A 25,678-nucleotide genomic window follows, 5' to 3' on the forward strand; every position below is an offset into this window, starting at 1 on the left:
CGAGGAAAATTTTCGCGCATCGCGCTGATGGCCTGAACGGCTGGTTCTATACGATTATTATGAGTTTGCCTATTAATTTAACTTGCATAACCGATGCGCGCGGAGAGTCGAAAGTCGCGAGCTTGGAAAAATGACACAAGGCAAATTTACACTTTTCTCTCGAAATCCTTAGAGAGAGAGAGAGAGAGAGAGAGAGAGAGAGAGAGAGAGAGAGAGAGAGAGAGATTAGTCGCGAGTCGACGTTAAAATTCACAATTTACCCGAGGCACACACTCGTGGAAGATAGACTCTCGCGTATGTTCTCTCGCTTGTATACGTGGGCTATTCACGTGCACGTCGAGCACGTTATTTCATTATTATCAAACGCGCCGTCTTATGCAATTTATTATGCACGAGACTGCGATTAGTCAACGCTGTTGGAACTGCGACGCGTTTTCCGAGAAACCGAGCAGATATTCGCCGTATTCCGCGTTCGGCTGCTGCTGCGCTGCACACGAGTCAGCGTCGTCTTGATTTCCTCGTCACGAAACGTCGAATTACGCGGCAAAAGCGGAAACGGTAGATTTTTTCTGCTTTTTTGCCCGATGCTTTTTAATCCGTCTTTTTTTTTCTTCTACGCGGCGTAGCTGAGATTATTTTCGGTCGACTCTGTTATTCGGCGCACAGCTGCTCTCGCGTATTTACGACTTTCGACGGTTGAACGAGCGGGATCGAGAAAAATTTAAGCGCGACTGATCTCTCTCGATAACATCGCAGCAGCCGAGCGAATAAACAACTTCCGAGGTATCGCCCACAGTCAAAGCATCGAGTTGTGCAACAAGAAAAATTAAACATCGTAATTTTCGTTATCGCGAGAGCGAGCCGAGGCATACGCAATGTAAGCATTACGTGTTTTCGATTCGCAAAAAACTCGGGAGAAGATCTTGCCTCTGGAGAGTGATATATTACTTATTTTTAGAACGCGAGTCTCTCGGGTAGCAAAAAGTCGCGCCAATTCGATACAGAGATACAAGTCGACTGCTGGATCTGCGGAACGAGAGGAAATAAAGGCCCGACGAGATAAGGCCAGCGCTATACAACAATGTTCTCTTCCTATATAGAGGTGTGGATGTATCGCGTGCGCTGACTCACCTACCGGCACCGCTGCACATAATACGTGTACGTACACACAACCTCGATCCGCCAGTCTCGACTTTATCGAACGCAGGAGGAGAAAAAAGCGCGTACGCAGCAGCGTCTATCGACGTAACTTCTCCTGCATGCATGCGGAGCGTTCGAACGACGACAAAGTATTTTACGAGATATGCAAAATAGCTACTGCCGCCTGCATGGGAATCAGCGCCGCGTATGTGTGTATCGTCGTCGTTGTCCCTCGGAAGCTCGTAAAAAGTCACGTATGACCGCCGGTATGAATGTTTCTTTCTGCAACGGTCTTTATTATTTTGAAAAAAAACTGCGACTAATAAAGTGTGGGAGAGATAGAGCACAGTTTTATGGAAACCGGTTTCCCCGCGGCCGCAGAGAGGACTAAGTGGATTTGTCTTTATTCAACGTAAAGAAAGAATGAAGAGCAGCGATAAAACAAAGCGAGACGCGCAGAGGACCTCGAGGAGGTAAACGTAGGAGTGAAGCGTAAGCAGCGGAGAGAGAGAGATTTAGAACTCGTGAAAACGTAGCGAGAGAGAGAGAGAGAGAGAGAGAGAGAGAGAGAGAGAGAGAGAGAGAGAGAGAGAGAGAATAGTATACGCACGGCATTCGTTACACGATTTACCTGGGAGAAACGTGAAGCTCTTACCAAGCCAGACATCTGTCTGCCTATGCGCGGAGACACGGCTCTTGGTAGTAGCTTTACAATGTGCACACAGACTTATACTCCCGTCTATTTTTAGCCTCTCCTCTACAAAAACAAAAGAAAATTGCAATTCGTACTTTGAATTCCTTTCTTCGCGCGATAGCCGCCTGCGCGCCTTACACTTCCAGCTCGCAGTCCCGCAATTTAAATTCAATGAGAGCTCGCGCACGAATTGCCATACTTATTTCATCGCGGACTCTATTGATAAAAACTTTGACGAATCTGCATACAGCGAGTTTATAGCTCACGTGCACGTCGGCGTTTCTAATTGTATGCTAATTCGAACTCGATCGTCGATCCAACGCAAGAGCGCATTGCTTGTTCTCTAATTAAGTACACAAGCGTGAAGATAGCGATCTCGGCTCTAAGTAAACAGAGGTAGGTCAAGTAGAACCTAACGAGCGCGATAGGCTTTGCGCGAAAACACGCGAACTTTAGGGAAAAAACGCTGTACACGGGAAATTAGAAATGTATAATGATCGTGAGTTTTTATTGTGCATAGTTGTTTGCGCTTTGCGTCAATATAAACAGTATATCATCCAGAGATGACACGCGTAACCTGTGCATGCATCGGAACGATAAGTTTTTCAAAAGGAATTATCTCGAGATACTTCTGTACCTCGGAGTTGACGTCATTGATAAGTTACACGGATACATTCGGAAGGGTGAAGGTATGCAGATGCAAGCGTAGAATGTGTCTATAGTATCCATTCGATGCGCAGGTATACGTAAGGGACCTCACAGGAGGCCGAATCCACCGAACCTGGATTACTCTGGGTTTTATGTATAAGCTCTCTTTCCTCTCCATATAGACCAAGAGCAAAGAGTAGCGACGCAGGTATGCCCGCTTCCACAACTTTCTCTCGCCCTTTTACCAGGTTCTATACACATTTCCATTTTAATTCGATTATAAATCACGTAACGTTCGGGGCGGATCGAGGTAACGGATTCGAGGCACAGGCTTTCGAACAAATCAACGCTTGTTTTGAGGCTTATATACCGAGAGGAGAAAATAACATAGGAACTATTCGATTACCTGCACGCGTATCTCGAAATCGCAGTATCGAAGCTTTCGCACCAGACTTGCGTGAAAAATGAGGAACCGTGAGAGAAAAATGAAAACGGACAGGGGCGAATCGATATATGCGAGATCGGAGAAGGAAACTATATGTGTGAGATATGGTTTTCTGCGTTCTGGGAACTCATTTATCTACGCCTACAATGTATGGGTCTATGATTACTCGGCCATAGCTCCGACCTGCAGCTTTTACCCTTGAGACGTAATTCAATCCGGTGGAAGAAGAAAAAAGCGCCGAGGATCGACTCGGGATCATTGAAGCAATGAGAAATTCTATCTGGCGTTTACTCTGACTGTATTTTTTTTCGCCAGTATATTAGCTTTGATCGATTGCCAGTCTACGCGTATAAGAAGCGAACGGATTAAAGCTCGCGAAAGGTGTCTGGCTCGGGGGAAATAAACCGACAAATATGATGATGGATTTGAAAATAATACTAATAGAAAAAGTTTGAAGCGTTGGTGAAAATAAGATCCTTTTGGTCATACATAAGTAACCAAAAAGAGGAGTGCCAAACAATGCGCGAAATTCTCATCGCGTCGATGTGTGTCTGGGAATACGACGTCGATAAGTTGACGTACACCGACGACGAATCGACACTCGGAAGATGAAGCTCATGAATGTTAATGGCACACAAATCGAAGCGACGAGACGATCGAGCGAGCTATCTCTACCGCCTCTGCTGCTCGCCCCCGCACTCGCAAACTGTGCATTAGCATAAGTTTGACAAACAGCTCGCGCTGCAGCGGAAACTCGCGTGCAGCGGAAAGCCGAATCGTTTTTTGCCGCCGAACAGAATGGCTCTGGGTCAATGTGTAAAGGCCAGCGTTCGATTTTACACGGTAATTCGGTTAATATTTTTTTTGTTTGTTTCACAGGGCTTTGTAACCCGCGCGACCTTCGAACCGGCGCGTTCGCCGTAACAATCGAAATGCATTATTTATGAAGTGCGCTTCGCGATTTTAAACATTCCATCTGCGCGCGGAGCGAATCAAAAGCAGTCTTTCGTACGAGTAGCGTTCGATATGCATCGACCAGAGCTAAGGTAATAAAAAACTTATTATCGTGCCGTCGTTGTATCGAGAAAGCATTGTTGGACCAGTGTTTTACGGCCGAGTTGAATTAACGCTTCGAATCATAACTAATCGAATATTGAGCAACCTCGGCGTGAGTCATGCGACCTAAAATTCTCTGTCTCTCTCTCTCTCTCTCTCTCTCTCTCTCTCTCTCTCTCTCTCTCTCTCTCTCAGCCGATGAGCCGAGAGACGAAAACAAAGCAGAAGAGGAAAGAAGACGAGGAAGAAATCCTTAAATAATACGCCTTATATACCGTCATCTTTAAGAAGTCCTTGGACGCCGGCGCTGAGAGTAGGCTATATAGAGAGGCCACGCGAGCGTCGGAGAAAGAGATGTTACGTAGGGTTGGGGCGAGTTCAGGGTCAACCTTCAATATCACCTCTTTCGATCGTCCGCTCCTTCGCTTTTATTATCTCATCACGCTGCTGCTGCTGCGTAGCACAACGAAACATCGAAAGCGAGCCCCTTGAATAGAGTTCGTCTTATTTTTAGCTCGCCTGCGGAGATGCATCCTGGACACCGTATGCCGCTTTCAAATGCTCTCCCGAGACTCTTAGACCCGCGATGCTCTCTCTCTCTCTCTCTCTCTCTCTCTCTCTCTCTCTCTCTCTCTCTCTCTCTCTCTCTCTCTCTCTCTCGTGTTCCTAGTCGTTTTCCCGGGAATCGCACGGCGGCGCGTAATAGCCCCGAGGCGATCGAGAGCTCGGGCTCATCGCGTATAAATTACCCGCGATATTTATCAAAATTGCTCGGCGATTTATCGCGCTCATTATAATCCTATGGCAGTCCGGGCAGTTTTAATTGGCCCTCGCCCCTCGAAATATCGTCGTACGCGACGACGACGACCGGTTCTCCGCATTACACGCGTTATGCGTTCGCTCGATTTTATTTTCTGCGTATAGCCCCTGCGTGCGCTTCGCGTGGATTATTTGCAACTTTATCGACGCAGCGAGCCGAGCCTAAGCTTCGGGTCCGCAATCACATCGGATGAGCGATTCGATTTTTCCAAAGTTGGCTGCTCGCTATGCGCGTTATGGATTGATCATCATGCACCGGGGAGCTCATATGCATACTGATCACGGGCGTTCTTTAATTAGTAGCGCATGGGCTTGTAGATTATTGATTTTAGCCTGTGTGTACGCGCGGTTGGGAATATTTTAATACACCGATGAAACTTGAATCGGTTATTATCGACGGCGGCAAACTTGATATTGATTTATGGAACACTGTGCGCGGCGGACGAAAATCGGGAAATTAATCGGCTTTGATTCAGGAGAGAAGACACGACGAGCCAATATTTGATCAAGTGTACACGCGCTTTGACTGAAACGGCCAGTGCATTCGTTGAAACTTTTCGGATTTGCGTAACAAATCTTGCCGATCAAACAAGTTGATGGATTGGGAGCGAGATACCGCTTCCAAGGCCGATCGTAATTTAATTTTGCCAAGTCAATTAGCGATAAGCGATTGTACACGCATTGTTATTGTAAAGAAGAATATGTCGAGTGTATTACAAAAAGATTACGTTTGCTAAAGTCAAAAACACGCATCATCGGATTTTTATCGCCTGTCAAAAAATCACCGCGGCGTCGTGGCACACAAACGTAAACAGCACTCTCATTTGGAATTCGGCAAGAATGCTCCGGAAGCTCGCGAACGAATAAGGTCAGCCCAAGTTCGCCGATCGAATACAAAAACACTCGGCGTCACTTCCTATACGAGCTGATCCTTTATACGTATAGAAAATGCACGAATTGCATTGATAAATAGGCCAGCCGGTGCCGCATATGTATGAGAAACCGCAAATCCAAGGACTTCCAGGAATAGACGCAGGCGTCCTTAAATTCTGCCATCAGCGAGTGTACAGAACTGCGCAAAACAAAGGCGAGGGTCGGGAGATAGTCCGCGGAAGGGTACGAGCCCGGGAAAGGGACGGACGAGCGCGCGGCGTTGTTTGAACGTCGTATTTATTTCTGGGTTTAAAGCCAAGCGCGCTGAATGAATTTGGTGAGGCGGCGGCGGTTCTGCGCCACCGCACGCAGCCCCTCGGCTCTCCACGTATAATCTATATACACCGGCAGCAATGCGGCAGACGTAAAAGGAGGGAAAAGACAAGAGGAGAATTTATAGGTCGCAATGCGTCGTAGTAGAAAACATCGGATGTGCTGTACGCGCGTGTATAGATATAGCTGCAGGGCGGAGGAGCCGGAGTACAGAGCGCGAGCACACGGAAAAAGAACTTAAAACTTATCGCGCGAGAGAGAGAGCTTCCTTCTGCTTACTGTCTCTGAAGCAGCGCGCCATTTAAATCCCTGCGCTCTTTAATTGGACTTATCGCTGTGGAGCAGCTATGAGTACCACGTCCGTTAACTAATTTGGAGTTTCGAAATACGCGCGGCATAAGTCGGTATAGCGCCGTTTGATTTATACGCGATTGCGCAAGAGCAGCAACGTGACTAATTAAAGGTCCGAGGAAGGACGAAAAAAAATCAGCGCTCCGACTTCTCACGCCCAATAGACATCTCGTCGAGGCATCGATACCGCGCATGACATAAGACGTCCTGATTTACGACGGCGACGTAAAATTGCAGAGAGCCGGCCTCGCCTTCGCGACGGCGTGGCGTCTCTGCGCAGGCAATGCTGATGCACACGAGGAAGCCAAAACGAGCAGATAAAGGCAGCGAGAGAAGCCTCTCGAGGGGAGAAGGATATGGTAGCTGCGCGAAGGAGGAGAAGGAGGAATCGCGCGGTTTCGCGAGACGTCCTTGAAGCAGCAGTAGTAGCAGTAGTGTTCCTTCCTCGCGCTGCAGTTGCAGCATAGACCGTGCGCTGCACACGCTAGACGGCCCTGAGCTGAGACATCGGAGCGAGACGGAGATAGCGGCAGCAGCGGCGCACGGTCAAGGCCACAAAACTCTCCCGCCGGCTTCACCGCCGCTCCCCCTACTCCCTCATACATATAAATATACACTCTTTCTCCGGCCTCGTGATCCTCGTCGCGCTTCTTTATTTTTCGGCTCGTGCGCGCATCGCTGCTCACTCTCTCGATGCAGTCGGCCCCTGCATGCTGCTCGTTTTTCGCCCCCGAAAAAGCGATCGCCCCCCGGGCCCGGCGATGCAAAAACTCGATTACGGGGACACATTTCGCCGAGAGCGAGCGCGCCGCGTATATGGGATGCTCACCCTCCTCTCCCCTCCTCTGGCGGATCCGGTTTTGTCATTTAAAAAGACGGCGGCGTATTTGCGCGCAGGGGAGAAGCAGGGGAGGAAGAGAGCGAGAGCGAGAGCGAGAGAGAGAGAGAGAGAGAGAGAGAGAGAGAGAGAAAGGCTGCGTATGCGAGAGATTTCGTAATGTGTTTACGTTTCGCCGGGACTAGGAGTATAGAGGGATATACTGTACACTGTGCGCTTTTTTCTAGAGTGGGCTATTTTTTCGGAGTCATTATGCTAATCCGAGAAACGCGAGCGGCTCGCCGCAAAAAGGAAGGAAAATCGGACGTACACAATCGATGAGGATTTTTGTCGTCGCGGCGGCAAGTTCCGCAGCGAGCGAGACTCGAGTCCGGTTCGACGAGCCTACGTCTCTCTCGCTCCGTTGCGTCGCACACAGACACACAACAGCGGCAGCGGCAGCACAAACATAAATAGGACAGGTTTCCAAGCCGGTGTCTAAATATAGAAAAGAGCGTGTGCGTGCGATGGGTGGGGCGGCTCTTCGGCTCCGAGAAGCAGACTCCGGCGGATCTCTCTCTCTCTCGCGTGCATGCACGCACACTGCGATACTGCACTTATACGCGTGGATACGGCCACTATTTTCTCTTGTTTACCTCGCCCTGGGATGCGCGTTATCGGGCTTCTTTCTAATTATTATCCTGTGACGTCTGCGCGTCTTGCTCGTGAGTCGTCGTCTCGAAATGCGACAGTTTCCGTTCGCAGCCAGGTGTGCGCACGTTCGAAAACAACCTACGCGTCGCGAGGCGTGGAGCGATATACCGTATACGTGTAAGCGGGATTGTGTATACCTGTATCTCACGCAACGTTCATTCATGGAAGGAAAGCGCTGGTCTCGCGGTTTCGCTTGCGTCGTTCGAGTTTGAGTGAAGAACGTGAAGGAAATCTTTCAACGCTATATCGACGAGTAGCTCTATATAAGAGGAGGAGAGCACCGCAAACAATGAAGAAAATTGGTATAGAAAGTATCGAGTGTCCCCCGATGGAGCTCGTTGAAATTTCCGTAAGGACCTGCGGCCCGAACGCGCAGGTAGAGGGCCGCTCCAAATAATGCCCGTCAAATGTTTTTTACGACCTCGTGTATGGGTGCCGTTTTCGTTTCTCTCTCTCGGCTTAGCTGTCTCCCTTTGTCGCGGGATCCGGCAGCCTCCGAAATTTACCTACTCTATATACACTGGAGCCGGGCCCGACCGGTGCGGAGAACAACAACGGAAAGAAAAAAACACCGTATCTGCCCTTCGTTTTCCAAGCCATTGTCGAGCTTATCGTCCCTCCGGAGCCGAAAGGTGTGTACAACCCTCGCGATAGAGACCCCTTAAATTTCATTGACAGGCTCTCGGTTACGAGCATCCTCGTTTGGGGCATATTCTCAAATTTTCGTTTCCTGCGTGCCTGCTTTTCAACTCTGGGAAAAAAAAAAATTATTAGTCCAGCACCGATACTCGTTTGTTTCTATTTATACTAACTCCTGAGGGCACAGCCTTTTCCTATATCAAACTCAGCGCCGGGAGAACAGAGAGACAAAGGGGAACGTCGAGTTTTCTCTGGCTCCTGTTTTCGTGCAGAAAAAGAACTGGCTGCAATAAGGGGGGCGAACTTAATGACGGGTATTATACGTGTGAAAAGTGCCTTTTAAATTCCCATGACGGAACGATTGTTTGCCTTCTTATCCGCTCGCCGGGAGTATTTAGATGTAACGATACAGTCTCGAGAGTCAGGGGCGTTCGAGTTACTCAGACCGTGAAAAACGCGCGGCGAGATATTTTCTGTCCAGGGTTACAGAGACAAAGTTTCGCGAGATCATCGACAGTTAAAACCCTCCTTTGAACGCCGATTAAAAGTTTAATTAGTTCAATTTCGACCGGACGTTTTGAAAGCCGTAATTTGCAGAGAGGAAAACCACCATTACAAACAGATCCATTAATTCAATAGGAAGCAAAGGATACTTAAAGTATCGTTCGGCTTGGGAAACGAAATCGTCGTGTGATAAAAAGCGTATTACGGGCTGAACGAGGAGGTAAACAAAGCGAAAAAATCGATTCTTATGTCACACACACGCACACACAAATGCGCGCGCAGCAGGCAAGCACAGCGAGATATAAGAGCCCGGCGCGCGATAAAAACACGCCTCGGCGTCGGCGAGCGAAACGTAAACAAACTAGCCTCACCTGATCCTGTCGCCGAAGAATTCGACCTTGCTCTTCTTCTTGACGATGGCCTGGGGCTGGTGCAGCGGGCTGACGCTGGTCTCGCTGGTGGCCGGTGGCGAGCTGGAGCCGGTGCTCGAGGACAGGCTGCCCGCGCGGCCGCGGCTCCCGTCAATGATCTGCGCGTCGCTGCCACGGTGCAGCATGGCCGCGACGTGGTGGTGGTGTTGCTGCTGCTGCTGCTGCTGAAGCTGTTGCTGCTGTTGCTGCTGCTGCTGGTGCGGGTGAGCCCCGGGCGGACCGGCCGAGACGGCCAGGCTGGGCCGGCTGTTCTGCCTGTTGCGCCGCTTCTTCTTCTTGACCTCGTTGGTCGGCGCCGCGACCGCCTCCTCGGCGACGCTCCTGGCGCCGGCCCAGTCGAGGTCCTTCTTCAGGTGGCCCCGGCCGCACTTGCAGCCGCAGGCCTTGTAGGCTAGGTCGTAGCCCTTCTTGCTCCAGAGGTTCTGCTGGCGCTGGCGCTCGGACCAGCTGCGCGCTCGGCCGCAGCTCTTGAGGTAGCTCAGCACCGACTGCTCCCAGGCCTCGAAGCACTCGCGGTGCATCAGCTGGCCAGCCGGACAGGCCTCGTTGCTGCAGCTAACCTTGATGCAGTCCTGCGCCGCCGTCGAGTGTCGGATAAGCGCGTCGCCGCGCAGGCACTCGCCGGTCGGCGTGCAGCAGTGGCTCAGGCCCGGGGAGCCGGCGCCGCCGCTGCCCAGGACGTGGCCGAGGCCGAGGTTCTCGAAGGCCTCGAGCGGGTTGCTGCTCTGAAGGCTCTGCTGCTGGTGGTGCTGGGCGAAGACGGCCGCCTCGAGGAGGCCGCCCCCGTGGCCGTGGCGTCGCGGGGCCATGCCGGCGCCGTCAGCGCGACGATCCTGGCAGTCGTCCTCCCTGGCTGCTTCCTCTTCCGCGCGCACTTCCTGCCTCTGACGGCTTGCCAGCTGACGACGAGCACACTGCGACGTTCGAGGGACTGCGGGCCGGTCCTAGCGAGCTCCCATCCTCGCCGGTGTCTGATGGCGAGCGATGCTGCGGGAGACGAGAACGAAAACAAAGCTGCACTCGCGCTTGTCACTGAGGCGAGCAGCTCTCCCTCGACGTCGTTGTCATTCCCGCGACACTGGAGCCGGTCTGCGAATCGGAGGAGAGCTGAGTGCGTGACTGTGTGTGTGTAGACGTAAAGACGGAGGAGAGCGAAGAGCTGAGAGCGCAGAGAGAAGAAGAGGGGTTTGACGTGTGTTACGAGGTGTGTGCACGCTTCCACGCGGAGTGCGCACCAGTTACTGAGCGTCGAGCGGCAGACGGCAGTGTCGCGGAGCGCGCGAAGAGAGAGACGGAGAGAGAGAGAGAGAGAAGCCGGCAGCGGCGGCGGCGGCGGCGGCGCTGCCAGAAGCCGGCGAGGGAGCAAGCGCGAAAGTGAGATCCCATTGGGTGAAAGGGAAAGCGAGTGGTGGAAGTCACGGCTAGCGCTCCAATCGATGCTCTCTCGCGCCCTCGCCTCGTCTCGCTCGCACTCGTGTGCCGCTGCTGTTGTCTGCGCTCTGCTGCAGCGATGCTGCGCGCGATGCCTCTGTGTGCGTGTGTCGCGGCGGCGTCTTCGCCGCCCGGCCGCGTTGTTGTTTTCTTCCGAGATGATCTACTCCGCTTCCTGTTTTATTTATGTGCCCCTCTTGCCCGCTCGATATTACGCCGGCTTCGTTTTTCTCGATTCCAGTCGACTCGAGAATTTCGAATTTGGCGGCACTGATTTTTCAGCGATGAAAATTTCTTCAACTTCTGTACCACCGGATCCCCCCGTTTTTCCGTAGACGAGGAAACACTATCGTGTTGTCGAACAAATGTTTATTTATTGCTATGCGTTTTATTTTTTTATTTACGTCTTATTTTTTAGCGAGTTTAAACACTCTGTTAGAATTACGTCACGCGACGGTCAAGTTGCAGGCATGCGGTTTGCCATGAATAAAAAAGGCCATAAATAAATAATACAGGCTATAACTATAATCCAGAAATTTTATTTTTAAAATTCTTGCTGAATTATCTTCTTCAATAATTAAACCCATACCCACTCGCAATCTCAAAAAAAAAGTTTGTTTTGACTAGGGAGGTACAGCGCCACGGGGGAGAGAGGAAGAAGGCGCGACCCGCCATTAGCGCCTTTGCATCGGCGGGAGAAGGACAGGTGGATCTCGCCGCATCCCGCCCCATCCTCTGGATTCCAGGAAGACACAGCCAGCTGCCAAGGTTACTTCCGCGTTTTGTTTATCAACGCGCTCACCGTGTATATTCGCAGTATATTCGCACCTTATATTCGCGACGAGTTAGTCACAAGTAAAATTCGTCAGACGGCGCAACGGTTTTTTCGCAACCATGGAAACTCGCGAGAGCAGAGCGGCGAGCGCAGAGGGGCTTGGAGCTGACGAAAATGCTGCTATAAGTAAGTCAGACGTATAATATTGCTGAATATTGACATGAAAATTCTTGCGGAAAGTCGGCGGTGCGGGCAGTTACGGGGGTTGGGGGACTCGGCGCCATATGCAATTTAGAAGCGCGTCGCCCTTCGCGGGCTTCGCGTCAAGAGCAGGTGAATCCGACCGCATCTTCGGGATTCTTCGCGCATTGCAGTCGGAGAGCGAGTCATCGACGCGTAGTTTTTTAGTGCGGTCGCAGTGAATATTGTATTTTTGTTGGATATATCGCGAGTTATGAGAAAAGTCGATGAACGCGCGGAGTAACGGTTCTTCGCCATCGCCGAAATTCTCGAGAGCAGAGTGCCGATAGCGCGAGGGGCTTCGAGCTGATAAAAACGCTGCTAGTGGTGAGTCAAGCGTCTGAAACTAATAAATATTGGCAGTGTGGAAATCTCCTTCTCGAAAACTCAGTATCGCCGGCGGTTAACTTTGGGGGGAGGGGGCCCGGCGCCATATGCAATTTCAATGCGTCGCGGTTCGCGTCGAGAGAAGGCGCGAGAAGGTGTATTCGACTGCATCTTCGGGACTCTTGGTGCATTGCTATCGACGAGCAACTCATCTACGCATAGCTTTTTAGTGCGGTCACAATGAATATTGTATTTTTGTCGGTTTTATCGGAGGTGATGAGCAAAGTCGGCTAGAACGCGCGGCGTACGTGTAACGGTTTTTCGACATCGCCCAAATTTTCGCGCGAGGCTGCGAGCGCGGTGCGCCTGATTTTCGGGCTTGAAGCTGTCAGACATTATTTATAAGGTAAGTCTCTATTGTTTAAACATGCCGGAATGCAAAATTTAGTAACAGTGTCACAAAAATCAACGAAGCCAGCCGCGGGCCGTGAGGGGGTTAGGGGAAGAGGAGAAAAGCTGTACTGCCGTGTGTAGTTTTTCTCGAATTTTCTACGGGTTGCGGTTGGCATTTGGACACTCGTCTCGGCGTCGTCGCGACTTCGGGTGCATCATCGGGACTAGTGCTTTTTGCGTCAAATTATGATGTTTTTTTGTCAAACGTAGTTAATCGTAATGCAGTGTTTTTACGCGGCGGTTAAGACAGGATAAAAAGTGAGTTCGAAAAGACGCGGTTGTGTGGAGCGGCCGCACGTCAGTGCACAGCGTCTTCGCGACTCCTGGTGCATCGTCTACTGGGACAACATTGATAAGTGATTTTATTTTTTTTTTCGTCGCGAATTCTGGTGCATCATCGGGACTAGTGCTTTTTGCGTCAAATTATGATGTTTTTTTGTGAAACGTAGTTAATCGTAAATGCAGTGTTTTTTCGCGGTGGTTAAGACAAGATAAAAAGTAAGTTCGAGACGACGCGGTTGCGCGGAGCGGGCGCGCGTCAGTGCACAGCGTCTTCGCGACTCCTGGTGCATCGTCTACTGGGACAACATTGATGAGTGATTTTATTAATTTTTTGGGTAACCTGACAGTTCGTAAATCAGTGTGAGCATTGAAAATGCAGGCTTTGGACGTGAATATTTTCGCTGGGCGGGCCAAAACACTTGTCCCATCATCGCGGCTGAACCAAGAAGGAGGGGAAGGTGGGGCTGCGAGCCTGCAGCATCGTATACATGTATATATACTAAGTTGGTTCGCGGGACAGTTCGAGGCTCCGGAGCTCGCGGAATTGCACGGGAGAGCGGGTGGCGCGGGCCCCTGCCTAAATTTAGCACAAGGTCGGCTCCTCTCTCGCGCTCAAGCTGTAAGCGCGACCTCTTTTATTTTTCAAGCCTTCTCTCGCTTCGTGCCTGCCCTCCCGGCTCTTTCTTTCTCGCGCCACATATACGCGCGCGCGGGTCGCCCATATAGCTCACTCTCTCTACACTCATCCCTTTTCTGCGTCGGATTCGCGGCTAGGCGCATGACGACGAGGCCAGCACTGCGGCTTGTTTTATTTATCGTTCGCGCGGGAACTCATCATAGAGCCAGCATTGAGCCTATACGGCCTGTATATTATGCGTGCGGACACGACGAAAAGTCGACGCTGCGGAAAGAGAATAATCATCGCTCGTGCATGGTTTTTTTCGACCTCGACAGGGAGAGAGAGAGAGAGAGAGAGAGAGAGAGAGAGAGAGAGAGAGAGAGAGAGAGAGAGAGAGGCGACAGTCTATGGTAAGCGGAGCGTGCGTTATACGCACGCGAAAAATAACCCGCGGCGGCTATGATGACTGTCGGGAACGCCGGCTCGCGCACACACGCAGCGGAGGCTTTTTTGGCCGCGTGTGCTTTGGGCGTGTAAGCTCGGTGCTTCAAAGTTTCCCATCGTTAAAAAAGCCCCGGTGATAATGGTCTGCTGCGCACTTGTTTTGAATAACGCGCGTGCATGTGTGGTTTCTCGCTGCTAAGAGTATCACAATGCTGCGCTTAATAGAACAAACATTTGTTTAACCCTTTGGATCACGTTGAGTTCGTAAAAATATTTTTCCGGATAAATGCAGTTGTATAAGTACGATTTTCAATCTGTTACGAAAATATCATAATATCGACTAAAGCACCGTTGTTTTGGTTATCGGCGTCGGTTGAAAAAACTCTTTTTGTTATTTCAACTTTAATAACGAAATTCGAAATAACGCTCGCTATCCCTGATTCTTTTTCGCAAAACATGTGCGTCTGGACGGTCATGTCGAATTGGCTTACGATAACAAAAGCCGTTGCGCGCAGCAGCTGCAAAAATAAATTTTTTCCCGCATCGCGTTTTCTTTTTTCTGCTTTTGTTTTCTCATCGCGCATTGTCTCGCGCGCTCGCGGAGAAGCTCGTCACGCTGTGCACACTCACGTTTTTCAAAAGGATAAAACTGCCACTTTTATCGCGTAATCGAAACAAGGAAAACTGCGTGAAAATCGCGTTTGCCTTTTCTTCCAGCTGTGCAGAAAGAAAAAGACCTCGGTGATAAGCTCTCGCATTTTTGCCGCTCGCTGAAATTGTTTTCTCAACTTTAGCTTTACAACCCGCAAAGCTATATACAACGTCCTATACACGCGACTTATCGTCGTTGTTTTCGCACGAGACGATAAGTATTGCATACATTCACACGCGATTCAAAGTCGCCGCGAAAAAGCGAGCACCAAAAATAAAAGCAGAAATAAGCACCAGCTCCTCAAATGTGCGTGACGGAATATTTTCCGCTTGGCAATAAGATAAAAAATGTCTGAGTCTTGAAAAAAAAAAAAATGATAATAACGTCTATGCATTTCCAACTTATTCCGAGTATCATACATAACGCCTGTAAACACATTGAAAATTATATAATCATCGGGATTTTAAAAAATACTGCTAATATTAGACTTCTTATCATTTGTAGATATTTAGAAACATTGCTTTTAATATTATTTTGATTAAGCGATTAATGTGTACTCGTATCTCGTAAAAAAGTTGCGCAAATAAAAGTGTCAACCGCGTATCACCTTTCTCAAGAGTTACATCAAGTCTTATCAAACGTTTTGCCTCTTATCGTCACACCTACGAGCGCCACTAATGAGAAAATGACGGTTTCTTTGTTTTTTAGCGAATTATCGCGTCATACTTTTACGCTTTCGCATATAATACTTTATTATCTTATCCGTCAAATTTTCATTGGCTTGAAGTGTAAAATAATTGACTGAAAAACGTATCAGTCTCTGTAAATAAGGTACCGCTCATTGTTAAGATTCCGATAACGCAGAATTTGCAAAAAGCAACGGCGCTGAACATCGGTTGCGGAAAATAAGATATTTTCGCAACGGTCGCGCGAACTTGAATTTCATTTGCATGCAATCCACCTCGGCGAGTATTTTTATTCCGCAACCAATTTAAAAAGCATAATTTTGTCTTTAGACTTTCTGACACTGTCACGTAAAACATGTGAAATTTCACATTGTCACTCTTTCATCCTTTCCGTAGTTGAGACTCTTGCCGAGTAAACCGTGGGCTTCTCTCGAAAATGTACAAACCCCTCGTGCGTGTACGATACGCGTGCATGCGTGCAGCAACACTAGTAGCACAGAGGGCTGAAAAGAAAAATGGTTTTGCGCACGACTCGGCGCTGATTCCCACGTCTCGACGAGAGAGAGAGAGAGAGAGAGAGAGAGAGGGGTCTTTTTGCTCCTCTTTCTTTCCCTTTGACCGTTTGTGTACTTGTGGCCCCAAGTTCTAAAAATAAGGCTGGAATTCAATTTTGTTTACGTCTTCTGCGTACGTATCGGCATACGAGGTTTTTGCTAGTTTTTCACTAGTAAAGTAACGTGGTTTCGCAACGTCGTCGCATCGAGAACTAAACGAATGAATTATTACATTTTTGCGCTAAATAATAACGAGTAAATATTGATTACGCGCAGTTGATTTGCATCATATTTGTACAGTTGTGCAACGCGTTGTGTATACTGAAAATGACTCGATAATATATTCTTGCGCCGGTTTTACAGAAAAATGCTCTACGTCTTCGCGAAGTAACGAAGCCTTGCTGTCGGGTCGCAGTATAGACCGCGTAAGAAGAGGCATATTGGATTATGTTGCATAATTTTATTGACCGGTGCAAAGCATTTGAAACACGAGACCGAAAGAGAACTAAGTTCCTTAACCCAGCCTTTCAAGACTGTCGCCGGCGCGTCGTGTACTTTAACTCTCGTCGAAACTTAGCGCGATAAATATTAAATGAACGTTGACTTTATACAAGACCGCAGTTGTTCAAATGTTTGACTTGGATTTCTATTTTTATAATAAAAATGTGTTAAGAGCTGCAATATTGTATCGGAGAATAAACACGCCGGGTTATTTTTTAACACGTGGTATTTTTATTATTTGCGAAGCTAAATATATAATCTATTCGGAGAATGTTCGTGTAAAGAAAGAATCCAGGGAAAGATAATATGTTATCGTAACGAGCGACGGTTTTTTGCCTCCGCTTTCGAAAGTAGCATCCAAAATAAACCGGGATGCAGGCACGCAGCGTACTATACGCGATTAAAAATGCGAGAGAGGGCTTCCGAATGAAAAAAAGTGTTTTGATCGTTTCGGGTTTCTAGGACGGCAGGCATGAATGGAGCCGTTCTTTCCAGGCTCTGGCTACTATACGGAGGTATACGTATACCATACGAAGCCAGCCAGATGTTGCCTTCATGCAGGCCACGATCGAACTTATATATTCGCACTGATGCCTGCGCCTGACGATGGATTAAAACTCGCGCGAATGCCTATTGAATAAATATACGTTTAGCTGGCCGGCTATTGCGAAACTGTATATTTTATCGGGATTATTCGATTAGGATTTTGCATTTGCATAAAACTCAGCGAGATATACGTGTTTACGCCAAAATGTTTCAAGCCAGATTAAACAATTTAAAATTCCAGGCCATTTGGCACGGTGAGAAGGTAGTGGGTTTTTCTTCAATATACCTGCACACTTCTGCACCTATCGCTCGAATTTATTTTTACGAGTGTTTTTGGCAAACACTTTAATCTTCGGCCCTCTCTCTCTCTCTCTCTCTCTCTCTCTCTCTCGTATAAATTTAATTGCCCCCTTATCAGCGACTCGATAAGTATCGCCCGAATTGGTCGATCGACAATAAACGACTTCATAAATTTCTCCACCGAGGAGTCAGTTTGTTTTCTTCTTTGAAATTTCCCTCCAAACATTTGCATGTCTATGCTGAAAAACAAAAACGAAAGCTCAAAGCCCGCGCAGTACCGGAAAAAGCGCAAAAAGACACACAGCAGTCGAAACCGTTAAAAGAACTCGGACCTCAATCGGCATAAGAGCTCCGGCCGGTCCCCCCGGTTCGCTCGCTGCCAGGGACGCGCCTGGAGAGCAGCAGCAGCAGCAGGGGGTGGGCTGAGAAGAAGAGGGATAGAGGAAGCGTCGAGGGGAGCGAGAGCGAGAGAGAAAATGAGCGCTGAAGGTTGGGGGCACCGGGTTGACCGTGGGGTGGGTGTGGAAATCGAGGGTGTAGGTCTAGGTTCCGCTTTCTGTCTCTCTCTCTCTCCCGCGGGCGCTGCAGAGGGGCACAAGCAGCATTGCCCCAGTGGGCGTGCACAACTTTCCATTTCATCCCCGCGCATGCGCCTTTTCCTCCCTCCTGCGAGTCGGAACCCCTCCGTCGCCAAAGCAGCAGCAGCGGCGCACACGTGCACCAACACAGACGCGCAACCCTCGGTTGCCTCTTTGTGCTCGACGATCCCCTGCAACGCGTATACGAGTATACATACACATGCATACACACTCGCGACCGGGAGGTTTGCTCGTATCGCACTGGGGTTTCCCTGCGCAGAGTGTAGGGGGGCCCAGCCTCTCTTTCCGCACATACGAGTATACACGCTGCAGAATCGACCCTTCTACGAGCGAACGAGCTTTTTTGGCAAACTTTTCGCTCTGCGTCTAATCTACATACATTTTTGAGCAACGACTGCACACGCGGCCCGTTTTTTCTTTAAATATTAATCGAGTTTCTCGCGTTGGGGTGTGCCGCTACTCTCCTGCATGCTCGGTGGTTTTCGCTAATGCCGACGCGGTGGCTGGCGGGCGAAACGCGCGTGTATTTTCGTTGGCAATATAATTTATCCGAGTTGAAAAAAGAAATATTTCTCTTCGCGCGACAACAAAAGTTGTCATCAATCACGAAGCGCTGAATACCGCAAACCCTCGCTGATTTCGCGTACGTTTGCATAAGTTATTCGCGCGCTCGCGATATGTACTATGTAGCCGACCCCAGTGTCGATGCATGCCATACATTGTATACAGATACACCCCATAAACGCACATGCGAAATGGCGCGATGTAGGGCGCAAGCGGGGGTATTAAAGCCGACGATGCAATTGACGCGCAGCCCCTGTATATAGGAACGCTCGATCCCACTTTCTCGACAGCGCAGCAGTCCTGTATATATTATATTTATGCAGTAGGTGTGTACCACGGGATAGAAAATTACAGGGCTTCTCGCCTGTCAGCCGCCGCTGGATGAGCTTGACACTCCCCGATGTATTTTCCGCTCGTCGTTCATTTCTCCGCGACGAGACGATGCTCGCTCTGAATTTTATTTCACGTATCATGCGGCTTCGGTTTTAAATCTCGGACGGTATTTCGCATCGTCTCTCAGGTGTTGTTACGCCTGAAATCCGAGTTTTGGTTATTCGATGAATTATCGTACTTAGCATAATCGCGTAGTTTGTATGCAACTTTTATTTTGAACGAACGTCCCGTGATTGCGAAACTGCCGCCGAGCTAATATTATCGATGTAAAGCATCGTAATAATTATACCCAGCTCTATTATATCGATTATAACTCAAACTCCGACCTTTGTGTACGCCGCAGTATCCGCAATCACCATCGCGTGCATTATTGAGTCACTCGATAGCTGGTTTTCCCATCGATTCCGCGTAGACAAACAAATTCAGCAACCTGCCCGAGAATCGATTATAACAGTCTCTCGTATTTATTAAAATTCAATCAGATGCATCGCACAAAAGAACGCTCTCTCGCGCAAGTGGAAAAATCTGCAAGGCCGCTCATCGTCGCCATCCCGCGCAGCATCAGAATCCGCGCAAAAAACGAACGACTGATACAGTCTCGTAGCACATGTATATTTACAACCATATCGTGGCCCAGAGTTTCACGCACGCACAACAAAATGCGCGGCGTGCACACACACACACACACACACACAGGGTATTCAACGCGCGTTGCATAATGAAAGTAGTTTGCAGAACGCGCGTCGTCGTCGCTCGAAGCCGCATCGCCGGCGGCGGCGCGTTGGCCTAGGCGGCCGAGAGAGCTATTCATAGAGAGCGTACCGGCATGCAATTGCATAAAACTACTGGATACATTGACCCTAGCGACGTTACGTAACTCTCTCTCTCTCTCTCTCTCTTGCTCGCTCGTGCTCGCGCGTCTAATGCTACTACTCGCTCGCGCAGCGAGTATCAGCCTAACGATAACAACGCGCGATAGTGTGCCTCTATAGGACTACAGCGCGAATCGCGCGCCTATATGTGTGTGCGTTGACCAGCACAAGAGTGTAGCTCGGACTATGTATACATATAGTATACATATAACAAACTTTATCTGCTCGATGCGTACAGTGACTCCGCGTGAGCGCAGCGGTTTCGCAGCCTTGGGAACGACAGTTTTCATCTATGCGCGCGCCGCGCGATGCCGATGACCCTTATCTCGTTTATTTGCGCAAGGATGAGTGCCGAGCGCACTTCTTTTTTCTGTATCGATATTTGCGCAAATCTAGGTATAGCGTAGATGCGACGATTGAGCAAATGAATGCGAGAAATACTCATTCAGGTGTTGCGCACGTTGCACTCTCTGAATTAATTACGAATCGCAGTAAGCCTTTAGAAATTGCTCGCCGCGAATATTATTTTATGCGCGAGAAAAAAGTCGGGCGACTTCCTGTTACCGGTGATGCAGTGCATGCTCGCAATAGTCCGCGCGAACGTGTAGGCGCGAGAGAGCTGTATATTATAAATCGTCGGGCAGCGTTTGTTTATCTGCTTATCAGCTGTCGGAGAGAGGGGGGGGGGGGTGAGAGAGAGAAAGAGAGTCGTATTGGACTTATAACATCTCTCGGGGGCCGCGATAGCGGAATCCCACATGATGCCGAGAACGCAATTGCATAGCCTTGAAACCAAATAGCCATATCGTTCTGCATCCAATTACGCGCTCAGACTTATCAGGAGCCTCCATCTTCGCCGCTGCTATTGCCTCGCGAGTGTATAATACAATTCGCCTCGGCATTAATGCTGATGCGTGTTCCCGGCATTATCGCGCCGCCGACTTATTTCTCTCTCTCTCTCTCTCTCGCTCTCGCGCACAAGCTATATTGGCACGTGACCGCGTCGCGCAAATTTTTGCGCCGTCGAGATGTTTGTTCGCGAGCGCGATGCCAGATAAAAATCGATGACTTTTATCTGGCGCTCTCGATTTTATGTGCTACACACCTGTGACGGTATTATGCGCATGTATAACGCTATTTTCGATCGGTGTGTGACATCGCGGCCGTAAAGTGCGAAAACCTCGCGCGATCTTGCGCGTCTTTTACGATGTCATGAAAATGCGCGCCTCGTGAGATTGTAAATATATCGGCTTTTTTAATTTCGGCGGTTCGACGTGTGCATTTTGATCGTCGTCGTGTATAATACGATCTAGTCGGGCGAGTAAGACGCGATCGAGAAAAAAAGAATCGATCACCAGCGATAAAGATATAATATTTATGCGCGCATGACGCGCTCCGGGGCGATTATAATTTCAGCTTGAAAACCGTAGAGTCCCTGCTATAGTATACGAGAGGCGAGATTATCGAAGCACACATGTTTTCCGCGAAAATAAAGTGGAATTTCCTGACGACGCGCCGAGCAACACGCCACTCCCGTCACGTAGGCCAACGATTTTCGCGTCGCACGCTTTATATATGAGAGACGCTAATTATTGCCAAGTGACTATATATAGAGGTCTGATTCACGTGCAGCAGTCATGCGCGCGGCCTTGCGAAAATTGTGCGTAATACACCATTGAAAATTATTCGTAACTGTTGTGTTACGTCTGGTGCATTAATCGCTCGGCTTAATTTTGCGCTTTTCATGCAAGACTGTAATTTTATTACGTCCGAAATAACATGCATTAGGTTACGTGAAAAAAAAAATTCTCCCCGGCGGAATAACGGTGCTCCTTCTATTTCTGTTTCATTATGCGAAACCGCGACCGGCTTAATTGGAAAATTCAATTTCGAAATTCCCCATCGGAATCCGCGCGGCTGCTGTGTTGCCGGATACTTGACAGAGGTCGGACAGTTCGGACGTTCGCCGAACGTGTCACTCGTCCAGCTAGACCCTTAATACGGCCGAGAGCAGTTGCGTGCTCCTCTCGAGCAGATGAATTCGAATTTTTGCGTTGGGCTACCGCCTCGGATAAACGAAAATTGGAATCTCCATTAGTTACAAAACTGCTCTCGGCGATCGGAAGCTCTCCCAAGCGAGAGTAGAACGTTCGTGGCCATTAAGACGGTCAATGCGAGACCCTTTCCGGAAGCCCCATACAGAACGCTCGGGAAAAGTTCGGTAAAAGGCGCGGGCATTTAATGGCCGTCGCCAGAATCGCGTCTCCGAGGATGATCGGCTTTCCTCTCGACGAAAGGAAGGAAGTTGCTCCGGGCCACTTTACGAGTCGCTCGTAAAATCGCATGTACGGAGGAAAAAGAGAATTGGCTCGTCGAATCAATCGATCTCCGACAAATTCGTCCGTGCGTCTCCCTTTACTCGGGCAGTATAATCGTCGCGATCCTCTTTCGAGCTCTGCCCGAAGATGACACGGTATAATAAGTATACTCGACACAGCATGTAGGTTTGTTTTGGTTTTTAAAACTAGGCCGCGAGGTCGTCGACCGTAGAGCGCCGTGTACGTGAGAGCACCGCGCCAGCGACGTATACTTATACGTATGTGTGCGCGAGTATAGCTGAGCGGTGTCTCCGTTTCTGCCGAGTCGCCTTTTACTCGGCACAAACACGACAGTGCTGTACGCCAACGAAGACTACTTTTTCCCGCATCGCGGATTTAGCGCATCCGCGGGCGACTTTGTTTAAAAGATTTGGCAAACGTTTTTGACTCGAGAGCGAGTCTTGATCGCGCGGAGGCCGAAAACGGCGAATTACTCACACTGACACGCTTTTTATAGAACACTTGCTCGCGATTCGTCGCGGACTTTTGTATTAAAATTGCATAGTCGGCAGGCGCAGATATGGTCATTACGTGACTCGGCTCGAGAGTGCAACGTACCGAGTGACCGGCGAAGGCCAAAGGATCGCGCGCGCGTGGCAAACAGCAGCGGCACAGCGGTATCGATCGACTGGAAATCCGGCCTTAACATGAATTACTTTTTACGATTTAATTGCCGCGGCCGCGCAGCTGAGCGTTTGCCTGTGCTCGCGACGCTTTTCGACCTCGTCGCCTCTGCAACGTTTCGGGAATCGAAGATTTAAATTTATCGGGCCGATGCGTGATTTTGCAAGGCTTGCGAGCGAACGAGATGTAATCCATTGCGAGTCGGCGCTTAACCCATATCAATTGTGCAACGATTCACCCGAGCGCAGCCGAAGAACAACTTTTTTCTGCTCTTTTTACATAAGCTCATAACACTCTCGGAGCAAAGGTGTCCCGCGGACAAAGAGGCGCATAATATACAAGGAGAGGGAGAGAGAGGCCCAGAAGTAAGAAAGGAGACGAGCAGAGAACGTGTTTACATAAAGAGGGACACACTGGCGGACTTTCATTGAGCGCGAAGCGATTATACGCGTGAGTCAGCGCGTAGTATACTCTACTACTACTATATACTCGCCAAGAGGAGACAGAGAGCTCGAGAGCCTTGCGAAATCGGAGAGGAGCTCGCGTAACTTCTTTTGCTCGACTTGCCTCCCAGAACGGCCGCAGAGGAAGGAGGAGAAGCCGAGAGAGGGACACGATGGCGTTACATACACGCGAGGCTGAAAAAAAGGAGACGCGAGGAATGCGCTACGCGGGCGCAGGGAAATCGGCCTCTCGTAAACAATGATTCACAAAAAGTGTGTTTGTGGGGAATCGCGTTTCATAACAGCCGCGAACAAGTGCGGTCGAAATAGCAAATAGACCTTTTTCGTATTTTTTCGATATTTTTCTCTCGCACGAAGCAGTTAATTACACCGAGGCTGTGAATTTCGGAGCAAACACCTGCGGGGACGCCGCGGTTGGCAGTCGGCGCGTTAATGAGGCAAACGAAGAAATGACCGAGTACCTGATAGCTCCCCAGCGCGTAATGTCCGCGCGCGAATAAATTAGAGACAATAACGAGTCAAACACATAATGAAGTGCAGCTCTCTTGACTCATCACCGCGAAAGACAGAAAAAACTGACGGCTTATTACACTCACGCTCGTGCGGAGAGTCGCGCGTGCACGTGATGCCATCAGGCTCTCTCTCTCTCTCTCTCTCTCTCTCTCTCTCTCTCTCTCTCTCTCACTCTGCAGCGTAAATCATACGAACAGGGTCATCGCTGGTATTCGTTTACCGGAGTACATTCACTCGGACTATTTTTAAAACAAGCCGCGTGTGTACAAACGAAACGTCGATGTCTCCTCGCCGTTTTTTCTCGCGAGTGAAACTTGCTGGCAAAAAATTTAATACACATAATGTGCGCGTTTATATCTGGAAGCTCGCAGGCGGCAGGACGACGCTTTATATTTACGCCCGTTTTTCACGGAATACAGCGAGAAGAGACGTGTCGCGTATAAAAGGCGAAAAAAATGCGAACCGCACACAGCGTTCTACTAATTTGTCGAGACCGCCGCCTCTTGGCGAGATTCAATTTACCGTCTGCGCGCCTCGTTCTTTTTGCACCTCTCCGCTCACTCCGTTTCCCTACTTCAAATTCTCGCTCCTGGCTCGAAAGGGAATAACTAGGAATGCGGCGTCGGGGGCGTCGAGCTCTTTCACTCTCTCTCTCTCTCTCTCTCTCTCTCTATCTTTCTCGGGTACGGAAATAAAAGCGCGGTAATCGCATTAGCGACTGTGAAGTGCAGCCAAGTGTCGGCAAAATACTTGCGCCGCCGACGTCACCGTGATGGCCGGATGATGAGAGAAAAAGAAAGGCGAGTCAAAGAGCGCAGTCGAGGAGCGTTCCGCGAGAGCTGGCCCCTGTTAGTGCCCAAAAAATGCCTCGTTATCGTTCGTGTTTTTTTCCCTTTTAGCATACTATTCATGAATAAAATTTCGTTTACAAGATAATAATTCGACGATCGTTTGTTTCAGGTCTGGCCAGCTGTTTCGTCTGGTGGGATACGGATGACCCGGCACAGCATCGACGACGTCCAGGATTTTTCCGCTGGTTTCGCGCACTCCAGTCTTCGGTTACACTCGCTCACTCGTGGGCGGGTTCGAAGGGATCTCTGAAGTGTGTCGAAGCCGGCTGAAGACTACCCAGGAAGTCATGGTCCTCGATTTTTTCTACTACGAGTTCTGACCTTCGCCAGAACGCGCATTAAAAAAATGACCAGGAAGACGTGGTGCTGCTGCTCTCAACGCGGGCATCGGCCACCGAGACAAGTGAGTGATTTTCGTCTATTATGCAAATTAAATCCGTATGTATGTACTTTTGTAATTCTCCCATCGGCTTCCGATCAGCATGTTTACAGTGCGCGCGACCTTCAAAACAGACGCATACACGCATGTGCCGGGGCATAAGTAGATCCTGGTACTCGTATACGTACACATGGCACTTGAAAATTCTAATGCATCCCGTGACGGTACGTCACCGTGGGTGTAGATTAACTACCGCATACGATTAGTATACGGTCTATAGCGGCGTAAGGCGCTTGTTTTTCTCGCGCATATAATATATAAAGTGCTGCTGCTGCTAATGTCTGGCACGTAGGCACACTCGCGTGTGCCCGGCACTTTCGACTCGTCTCTGTATCATAGCCTCGAGCTGCACACGAAAAAATATCAGATAATCGCCCGATCGGATAAACATCGATGTAATTTCCATCATATAGGATTATTAGCGTCTTGTTTTATCCTTATTGACACGCGGGACGCAACCCACACATCATTGCATTTCGGCTTCGGCTATACGAAGCCTCTCGTTGGTAAAACTAAACTTTTCAACGATAAAACCGAACTGTAAACGCGGAATTTACATGATATTCATGGATGCGGGAGATCAAGCACACTGAATGATGCATTCCCGTTAACTTAGTTTTCCGTCTGCCTGCGCTCGTACTTTCCGTTTCGGAGAGGAGAAAGATCTCTTTGAGAGCCGCCGCGGCTGCTGCTGCTTTTCGGTGTTC

The 25,678-nt window shown here is 49.3% G+C and overlaps 2 protein-coding genes across 5 annotated transcripts in view; one reads left to right on the plus strand and one right to left on the minus strand.

The window, feature by feature from the left end:
* The window catches only part of LOC100123592 (headcase protein), a 62,817-nt gene extending 51,729 nt beyond the window's left edge, over positions 1-11,088 (minus strand). The window contains exon 1 of the mRNA XM_001607201.5: positions 9,405-11,088. Within this exon, the coding sequence (XP_001607251.2) occupies positions 9,405-10,273 (869 nt within the window). The 5' untranslated portion in view covers positions 10,274-11,088. The remainder of the gene's footprint in view (positions 1-9,404) is intronic.
* A 504-nt stretch (positions 11,089-11,592) lies between these two features.
* Positions 11,593-25,678, plus strand: part of LOC100122071 (ras-related protein Rab-27A) — a 120,437-nt gene continuing 106,351 nt past the window's right edge. Inside the window, exons 1-3 of one of the 4 annotated variants that reach the window (XM_031932418.1) lie at positions 12,148-12,237; positions 12,511-12,643; positions 24,642-24,935. The gene's annotated coding sequence lies outside the window, so the exon portion shown is untranslated. Of the gene's footprint in view, positions 11,857-12,147; positions 12,238-12,510; positions 12,644-24,641; positions 24,936-25,678 lie in introns of those variants that run through there. The other 3 variants (XM_031932415.2, XM_031932417.1, XM_031932416.1) reach the window with 3 other exon arrangements.

This window comes from Nasonia vitripennis, chromosome 5 (assembly GCF_009193385.2).
Source record: "Nasonia vitripennis strain AsymCx chromosome 5, Nvit_psr_1.1, whole genome shotgun sequence".
Classification (NCBI taxonomy): Eukaryota; Metazoa; Arthropoda; class Insecta; order Hymenoptera; family Pteromalidae; genus Nasonia; species Nasonia vitripennis.